The following is a 10,148-nucleotide window of genomic DNA, read 5'->3' as shown; positions in this document are numbered from 1 at the left end:
CCCAATAATACAAAAACTCAAGGCTAAACCCAAGAGCAGCGCTGCAAGACATCACGACACAGTGAGCTCATACTGCGTAGGTCGGACCATAAATAATTAATTAAAAATATGAAGGTAGAACGAGCAACATCTTCTGTCAAGACGAACACCATCTCAGTCTGCCCGTGACCATGATACCTGCAAAGGTGTCGAAACGTCGGGAACTAAAACAAAAAATTAAACCGCGATAAAATCCGTAAAAGTCGTTTCATTTCAATGTCTAACATTCGCGTAAACCTAAGAAACCACTTTTGTCTCTGTGTTCCAATTGCCGTATTAATGCTTGGGAAATAGCGGTGTGCAAGTCTAATTTTATTTTTGTTTGTTCAAGTTTTGGCAGCGCTTTTAATTCTTTACTCATACTAAGGAAAAATAGATCAGTTTCGTCCATGTCTTGTCTAAAATTTTGCTTCTGACGTCTTAAATCTTGGAAAGATTTCATCAAATCGTACAACTCTTGTAATTTGGGTTCTTTATTAGGTTTTCCACGTGAGGAACGGGATTGTGATTGACTGCGTGAAGTACTGGGACTTTCTGGAAGACTTTCGTCGGGAGACTCTTCTGTGGGTGGTGATTCTGGTGTAGTTGTCACATTTGTTTTTGTGCTCCTACATTCCATATAAGGAAGAAGAAAACTCATGTTCTCTTCATATTTCCAGGGCACTAACGCCGCCGCAGCCTGCCCACTTTTCTTATTCCTTCGTCGCTTCAAAGCGCTGGCGAAAGCATTCCTTAGTTTTGCCCAGTCATCCTTGCATTTATTTACTGTAACAAATAATAATAATTGTTTATTTCTTTTCATATTTTTAGCTACTGGAAACACTTTTCGATCATTGGCCTTCAACTATCGAATGGGATTTTCTACTGTGAGAGTTATAGTACGAGAAGTGTGTGAAGCCATTTGGAAAAATATGGCACCTATTGTAATGCCTACACCGTCTGAAGAAATGTGGAAAGATATTGCAAATAACTTTAAACAATTTTGGCATTTTCCAAATTGTATTGGAGCATTAGATGGCAAACACGTTAACATAATTTGTCCTATAAACGCAGGTTCTACTTTCTATAACTATAAACTAGAACACTCCATAGTTTTACTTGCATTAGTTGATGCTCAATACAAATTTATCATGATTGACGTAGGTGCGTATGGTCGAAACAGTGACGGTGGCATATACGAGAAATCTTTGATGGGAAAATTATTTGAGCAGAAAGCATTAAATGTACCACAGGATGAACCAATGAGTGTAAACTCACAACCTATGCCATACACTATTGTTGCTGATGCAGCATTCCCGTTGAAACCATATTTGTTAAAACGTTATCACAAAGACAAGCTAGTTAACAATGATGCAAATAAAATATTTAATTACCGCTTATCACGTGCACGCCGGTGTGTAGAAAATGCGTTTGGTATTTTACGGGCTCGATTTCGTGTATTTCATGGACCTATGCAAGTCCAACCGGACATGGTAGACAAGATTGTGCTAGCTGCCTGCTGCTTACATAATTTTTTAAGAACAGAGACATTGCTCCCTGAACAAAATTTGATGGATTCTACTGACCATAGCAGCAACATCGACTGTCTAATTAATATTGAATTTTTACCAAGAAACCCATCAAAAAACGCTGTTTATGTCAGAGAGAAATACAAAGAGTATTTTATTAGTCCAGAAGGGAGAGTACCATGGCAAATAGAAATGATTCGCCGAGGTAGACAAAATTCTTAAATAGTATTAATTGTTAATTTTGTATAATTATTCATTAATCTCTTTTCAAATCTATACTCTATACTAATATATAAAGCTGAAGAGTTTGTTTGTTTGTTTGTTTGAACGCGCTAATCTCAGGAACTACTGGTCCAAATTGAAAAAATATTTTTGTGTTGAATAGACCATTCATCAAGGAAGGCTTTAGGCTATAAACCATCACGCTGTGACTAATAGGAGCGAAGATACAATGGAAAATGTAAAAAAAAACAGGGCAGGTATGAATCATAACTTATATCTTCTACCCACGGGGACGAAGTCGCGGGCAACAGCTATATTTAATATACCGTTAATTAAAAATACAAATCTATATATACTAATACATAAAGCTGAAGAGTTTGTTTGTTTGTTTGAACGCGCTAATCTCAGGAAACACTGGTCCAAATTGAAAAATTATTTTTGTGTTGAATAGACCATTTATCAAGGAAGGATTTAGGCTATAAACCATTACGCTGCGACTAATAGGAGCGAAGATACAATGGAAAATGTAAAAAAAACAGGGCAGGTATGAATCATAACTTATATCTTCTACCCACGGGGACGAAGTCGCGGGCAACAGCTATATTTAATATACCGTTAATTAAAAATACAAAATGCCACCTAAAAAACGACCATCTTTATCTCGAAATTCGAGAGATGCTAAGAGGATGAGAAATGCGCGTTCTCAAGAATCAGCAGAGGAAAGAGCACATCGATTAAACTCTATGAGCGTTAGTGCCTCAACTTCTCGAGCCAATGCAAGCTCTCCAGAGAGAGAGATGCGATTAGCAGCTGACAGAGCGAGACAAGCTACATCACGTGCGTCTCAAAGCTTTTCTCAACGAGAACTTAGGCTTACTATTGACCGAGAACAACATGTGTTATCCCGAGAAGCTGAAACTGCTTCACAACGAGAACTACGGCTCTCAGCTGACCGAGAACGTCATACATTGTCTCGTGAGTCAGAAACCTTCACTGAAAGGGAACTACGGCTTACAGCTGATCGCGAACATCATATTTTATCTCGAGAATTGACAAATGATAGGGTGCACCATAATATTATTCGATCTCTTGAAGATGAACATGAGCATGTACAACGAATAGAGTCGGTACGTGAACATTACAATTCTTTGAGACAAGATCGATTAATAAGTTTGTCTAATGAAAGATTAAGAATCGAAAATATTCGGTCTCTCGAAACGGACGAACAGCGAGAGGCCCGTCTTACCTCAGACAGACAACTTAGATTTACACATAGATGATCAATCTAGAATTTCGGTGGCGTGGTCCGACAAATATAAAAGTGGGTTTGCTTATAACCTCGCAATTGATTACAGATCATCTTCTTTAATGGGCAGTAGTATGTGTTCTTTGTAATGCTTCAAAGTGGAGTAAGGAGTCGGCTGGTTTCTGTTGTTCCGGAGGCAAAATAAATTTGCCTTCTTTCGCAGACCCGCCGGAACCATTGAAATCACTACTTTTAGGGGAACATGAGCAATCTAAACAGTTCTTAGACAATATTCGCACTTATAATAGTGCGTTTCAAATGACATCCTTTGGTGCTAAACAAATCTCAAAAGGTCCTTTCATGCCTACTTTTAAGGTACAAGGTCAGGTTTACCATTTGATAGGATCCCTTTTGCCTGAAGACCAACCTAAGTTTCTTCGAATATATTTCGTATCCGACTACAACGAACAGTCGAATATAAGAAATCAATATTTCCCGAATTTAAATACTGAACTAATTTCACAACTTCAAGATATGTTGCATCAGGTTAATTCATATGTATGCAGTTTCTAATCGGCACTAGAAGCTCTTCCTCGATATGATGATAGCAATTATAAAATTGTTATAAATGCCGATAGGCGTCCAACTCATTCAACCATTAATGATAGATCTACTTACCAAAGATAACATTTTTGGAGAAGTATTGTGTTATATGTATAGTGTTGAATGGCAAAAACGCGGCTTAGCTCACGCACATATTCTGCTATGGTTAAAAGATGAGGTTCGACCTAATGATGAAGACAGTTTAATCAGTGCTGAAATTCCAAGTCCGATTGCAGATCGCGTGCTATACGACATTGTTAAAACCCATATGATACATGGTCCATGTGGTGCATTTAACGGGAATCCTACTTGCATGCAAGACGGTCGTTGCACTAAAAGATATCCAAAATGCTTAGTGGATGAAACTGTAACAGGACATGATGGATACCCATTATATCGTCGTCGTTGAAGAGACAATGGTGGTTTTACTGTTGAAAAACGAGTGTCTAGACAACAGGTAACTTTAGATAATAGGTGGGTCGTTCCGTATTCGCCTGTGTTGTCTAGAACATTTCAAACTCACATAAATGTTGAAATGTGTAGAGTCAATAAAATATATTTGTAAGTACATTAATAAGGGCAGTGACCACGCTACATTTGCGTTGAGAAATGAACATCATGAAATTACTAGATTTCAGTCAGGCAGATATATTTGTTCTTTAGAAGCTGTGCGGCGGATCTTAAGTTTCAACATTCACGAAAGATATCCACCTGTGACTCATCTAGATGTTCATCTTGAAGGCGGTCAACGTATATATTTCAACGCCGAAAATGTTACAGAACGATTAGAGAACCCTACACAAACAACTTTATTAGCATTCTTTCGACTTTGCCAAACTGATGATTTTGCAAAATCTCTTTTGTATGAGGAAGTTCCATCGTATTATACCTACAATAAGCAACGAGGTGTCCTTAATCGGAGACGCCGTGGCAGGCCTGTAGGTGGCGAGTCAGGTATTTTCACAGAACATGTTCTTGGTAGAGTGTATACCGTTCATCCTAACAACGCTGAGTGTTTCTATTTGCGATTATTGTTACACACAGTGCGAGGACCAACCTCATTTATAGATTTTTGAAAAGCTTGCCAAGCGCGTCATTTGCTTGAAAATGATCAGCATTGGGATGACGCTTTAGCAGAATCCTGTATTAGTGATAATCCACGATGGTTACGCCATTTATTTGTAACATTACTAACATTTTGTAATTTGTCAGATGCTATACAATTATGGGAAAAAATATAAAGAAAAACTTGCAGAAGACTTTCTTAGGAATATATCTCACAATGATGAAGGCACAACTAATGATAACGTCCGATCTTGCTATAAATCAGTGTTTATTGGCTCTTCAGGATGACTTAACAGCAGTAGGCGGTAAATTACTATGTGAATATGGTTTGCCAAAATTGCCAACACCAACCTCAGTCGGAGACGTTACTAAAAGGGAATATTCCGCAGAGATTGGTTGCAACCCAATGGAACTGCTGACGACATTAGAAAGCGGTGTCCCAATGATGACTGCAGAACAACGTTCAGTCTATGATCGCATGTGCGAGAGTGTTCAAAATAATTTGGGGACAATATGGTTACTAAATTAATATTAGCTTCCGTTCGAAACCAGGGTAAAATTGCTCTTGCCGTGGCTTCATTAGGGATAGCTGCAACATTACTATCAGGAGGTAAAACTGCTCACACTATGTTTAAAACCAATTGATTTAGATCGCACGGAAAGTCCAACCTGTAGTATTTCAAGCAATAGCGACAAAGCTAAGGTATTACGCGAGTGTAATTTAATCATATGGGATGAGTGTACGATGGCCCATCGAAAAGGAGTAGAAGCGGTAGACAGAACTTTAAGGGATATAAAACAAAATGATCGACCAATGGGCGGTATCACGGTTTTATTTTGTGGTGATTTCCGACAAACCTTACCGGTAATACTACGGGGAACCCGAGCTGATGAGGTTAGGGCTTGCCTGAAAAGCTCTTATTTGTGGCGTGATATACAATCGATGCATTTAACTATAAACATGCGAGTGAGAACTGGAGATAATCCAGATAATAGTCAATTTTCTAATACATTATTAAAGATTGGTGGAGGTACCTATCCACAACTACACCAAGGAAAACTTATTTTGACGTCTGAATTATGTTGTATAGTTCAATCTCAAACACATCTGATATCGTCGGTTTACGGTGACAAATATATTAAATAGGGACAATACTTGGCTCAGCGAAAGATCCATTTTAACTCCTCGCAATGATCAGGCATTTGAGATTAATAACAAAATACTGTCAAATCTACAGGGGGAAAGCAAGTTTATAGATCAATAAATAGAAATGGTCGATGAACAAGAAGCCACTAATTACCTACCCGATAGAATTCTTAAATTCTTTAAATATGCCGGGACTTCCTTCTCATGAAATTTGTTTAAAAATTGGCATTCCGATTATTCTACTCCGAAATTTAAGACCACCACAACTTTGCAATGGAACTCGACTGAAAGTAACCGAGTTGCAACAAAATATAATCGACGCTCAAATTGTAACAGGTTGCGGTGCAGGAGAAACCGTCTTTATCCCCAGAATACCCATTATACCAAATAATTTTCCGTTCCAATTTAAAAGAACGCATTCCCGGTATCGGTGTGTTATGCAATGACAACTATAAAGCTCAAGGGCAGACTTTTCGTGTTGCCGGAGTAGATCTCGGTGTCAGTTGTTTCTCGCATGGTCAGTTATACGGTGCTCTTTCCCGGGTTAGCAGTTCTTGAAATCTTTATGTTCACGTGCCGGACGCAACAACTTCCAATATAGTTTAAGCCTCATGTAAATGTGATCTAAACAATATAACCAATACATTAACTTAATAACAGAAGGAGTCACACGCTAACAGATTCGCGGACACAGCTATCTTTTCTGCCGAAAGTCGCTATTACACGCGAACGAAGTCGCGGGCAAAAGCTAGTAAATAATAAAGTAAAATACAACTTTATTGACTTACCTGGTTGTTCTAAGATTTCAGCGATTTCTTCCCAAGCAGCATTTCTCATGAAATTATCCTTGTAATCTTTACACTTAGAATCATATATAACTTTTCTTTGACGTACGAGTTCTATGAGATCGTCAGTCATTTTTAAAATTAAAATTTAAAATTCCCGTTAAGATGTTTGCGCCACGAGCCACGCGCTAGTATAGAAACACATTTGTCTGTTGTGCCGTGTCGCGCCATAACCCCCACCACCGCTCTGGCGCAATCGGTGGCGAGCAGTCCGCGCCACGACAGAACGCGTTGCGTCACGACACGACACGCAAATATGTCCCTAACCATATTAAGTGTATGAAACCGATATGCTCCTGGCGCGCCACGACACGCCACGACACGTAAGTATGTTTCTGCCATAAGGGGCATGGTTTTGTTAAGGTAGATAGACGACAGTAAGTTGTTTTTCTAATTCTTATTCTAGCGACTTTACTTCAACTCGGTGAGCACTGCGACATGCGTGTGTTCCTGGTACTTGTGTTTTGTGTTGAGTATCTACCACGCGCTCACGTCGTGTACATCGGTGTCGGTGGGTGGTACACAGGCGGCGCGTACGCGCAAATAGTGTTAAAGATGGCAGCGGGGGATGCGGCTTCGCTAGAGTTCAATGACCTTCTTGGCTAATTACTCACACACCTGTTGCGCAGAGACAGATGGATAGTTGAAACTCGTCACATAATATTCTCACTTGCCTTCGTTGCGCCTATGCTCGCCCGGTATTCGTTCACTGATTTATTCTTTAATTTATTATTTGTTTTATTTAAATAATTAGTTTTCGACAATATTTTTAATAGTTCACGTCTGTACCGTACAGAGGTCTCTGTACGGTACAGACGTGTTCATTGTTCAAGGGGGAAAAGAGAAAAAAATGCAAAGCTAACAATTTCAAAGTCTTATATAAAGTTGATTGTTTTTATTATTTACGGACTATTACTATAATACAGGGTGGAAGGGACATCATACCGAATCCGTGGACCAGGGGTTCTGGACATGATTCCAGACCCCCCAACGTTGGAATTTTTCATCGGTGTTTTCATGAAAATTGCATTTTTTTTCGCGTTTTTTTTAATTTCATGTGTCATAAAATCATTTTTCCTACGAATATCAATAATATTCTCATCACGAAAGTCATTATTAAGCCGTTTTCACGAAAAAAGGCAATGTAAATGAAACACTAAAATTGCTCCCGATCAGCTGATTCGTAAAGGAACTCGTCTGTCATCGCTCTCTCGCAAATCTAACCGAAAGTGGCGTCGGATCCATGAGCGTCAACCGTAAGAGATAGCGCAACTATTGCGCGCGCACTCGCACTCATTATCCGTGATCCTGCCTACTATTTCTTCAAAAAAAAGCCGCGCGCTTTGTAGGTACTCGAGGCACCGCTAGCCGCCTTTGTCGACACCGCCAGCGCGCCGACAAACACCTACAGCGGTATTGGCGAGTAACGTACCTGTGACACTGAATAAAATAGTACATCGATTCATTTGTTACACGGGTTCCATGTTATAAGAAAAGAAACACCTTCTTAGCGTTTATGAACTTATCACGAATTTCATTAAAACCTTTTATTATTAACAGTTTGTTTTTGTTTAGAATTCTGTATTTAATTACGTAGCTTGCAGCCGAAGGTTCGAAAAAAAAACAAAGTTACTTATAATTAATTTAATTAAAGGAAAATAAATTACAATTAAACTTATGTGAAACCTATTCGATGCTAGAATATGGAATGACAATTTTATAATTAAAATGAATAAAATCAGTTTGCTGTGTCGGCGATTCATCGCGGAACGGACGTTATCGGTGCACCTGCACTTTCGCTGCGTCGGCGATTGATTCTTGTATTGAGTAATCGCGCAGCTGCATATTTGATGTCTCGGCGTTTCTGTCCTAGTTTCCATAACTATGTGAATTTGCTGCGTCGTCGATATCGGTTAGGGTTCCGTACTTAACACCTCCACCCGTAGAACAGCAACTATTTTGTCATATTAAGGGAAAATGTTGCTGGGACCTCTTTATGGTTCTTGGTCACCTCTTCGTATGTGTGGATCTTAAGAGTTTGCTGGTTCTCTTTGTTTTCCGAAGTTATATTCCAACATCTGTATTTGCGGCTTATCATGAATATAACTATGATTGCTGCGCATACTACTATAGCATAAAGGGGTATCGTTGTATGGTATAGTACAGATGACTGAGTTTTCTCTAATTCTATTGGTTTTTCTAATAAGATTTTGTTCTGGATGCTGTGAAGTTCTTCTAGGTTTATTGATCTGGAGCCAATGTGGGTGAAGGCCTCAGTCTTGTTCGATTCAGCGTAGGGAATCTTCGATAATTTTAGGGGTTGACCCTTTATTTCATTTCCGTCATTAATTATGGTGAATTCGGGTGTCTGGATATAGCAATCTACAGGTATAGTAATGAGATAGCTTCCTTGTAGCGTATTGAAGTCTTTTCTGCCGCAGGTCAGTTGTACTTTTGTAGGTCGTGGTAGTGAAAGTACGTAGTGTTGGTCGTCCAATTTCTCTATCGCTCCTTTAGTTATTGAGATTTTGGTTAATTGGCAGGTATCCTTTAGAGTTTGTCGGGTGATTAGTTCCTGGATACAATCAGGTTCGGTGCGGACTTGATGACTTATCTTCTTTTCACAGAGATAGATGCTGCTGTACTTCGGGCATTCAGCCTCTATGTACACGAATGATTTCTCGGTTGTTGCCATATAAGGAGTAGGGAGTACAAGGGTTAGTTGTTTTTCATTAGGGAAAATGGATAATTTATATAAATCATATATATCATAGGAAACAATAGGAAATTTGTAAATTATTACTATTCTTTTCCCAACAAAATATGAACCTGGTTTAATCAAGTCGTAGTATTCTCGTAATTCTAAGTTTATTACTTGATCTGGATTATATAAGGATTTTAACTTATCTAGCATAGATTTTAAGACATCTATATCTATCATTGAGTGATGGGTACTAGATGTATGTATGAAAGCTAAAATATTCTCTATCCTAATTGTCTCTAGCATTATATCTTCTACATTGTTAGTTATTATACCTAATATTTGAGAGAACTTGGTAAATCTTACTAAATTATAATCTTTGAGGGCATCTCTCTCTAAGAGTAATTCTAGGGATGCATTAATCTTTGCCTGATTTGATGCTAATTGTTCTAAAACACTATTATGTTTAGACATCCATTCTTTACACAAACTGATATGATTATTGAATTCAGAAGTTACCCTATAGTAATTTTCTTGCAAGATTTTAAGGGTTTCATCATATTTTATAGCATCTTGATAATCTAAATTGCCTGTAACACTTTTTATTACTGATCCTAAACTATCTATCAAACCTCTTTTAACTCTTACAGGTTCTAGCGATTTTATTTGATTTAGTACCTTGTTAAGTTTGTTAGTAAGGTAATCGATTTGATATTCGTAAATAGTGTATGCCCCATTACTAAGTTTAGTCTTAAACATCTCAGTTTGAGCT

At 38.3% G+C, this 10,148-nt stretch overlaps 1 protein-coding gene across 1 annotated transcript; it reads right to left on the bottom strand.

The window, feature by feature from the left end:
- Window positions 1–288: 288 nt before the first annotated feature.
- LOC113508261 lies at window positions 289–6,836 on the bottom strand (the record flags this gene model as incomplete). The annotated part of the gene is made up of 2 exons (XM_026891214.1): window positions 6,619–6,836; window positions 289–804 (listed from the first exon to the last, which is right to left on the bottom strand). Coding segments are annotated over exons 1-2 (646 nt in total), but the record flags the coding sequence as incomplete, so codon positions are not given.
- Window positions 6,837–10,148: the final 3,312 nt, after the last annotated feature.

This window comes from Trichoplusia ni, unplaced genomic scaffold (genome assembly GCF_003590095.1).
Source record: "Trichoplusia ni isolate ovarian cell line Hi5 unplaced genomic scaffold, tn1 tig00004284, whole genome shotgun sequence".
Taxonomy (NCBI): domain Eukaryota; kingdom Metazoa; phylum Arthropoda; class Insecta; order Lepidoptera; family Noctuidae; genus Trichoplusia; species Trichoplusia ni.
This window is presented reverse-complemented; position numbering and strand designations above follow the sequence as displayed.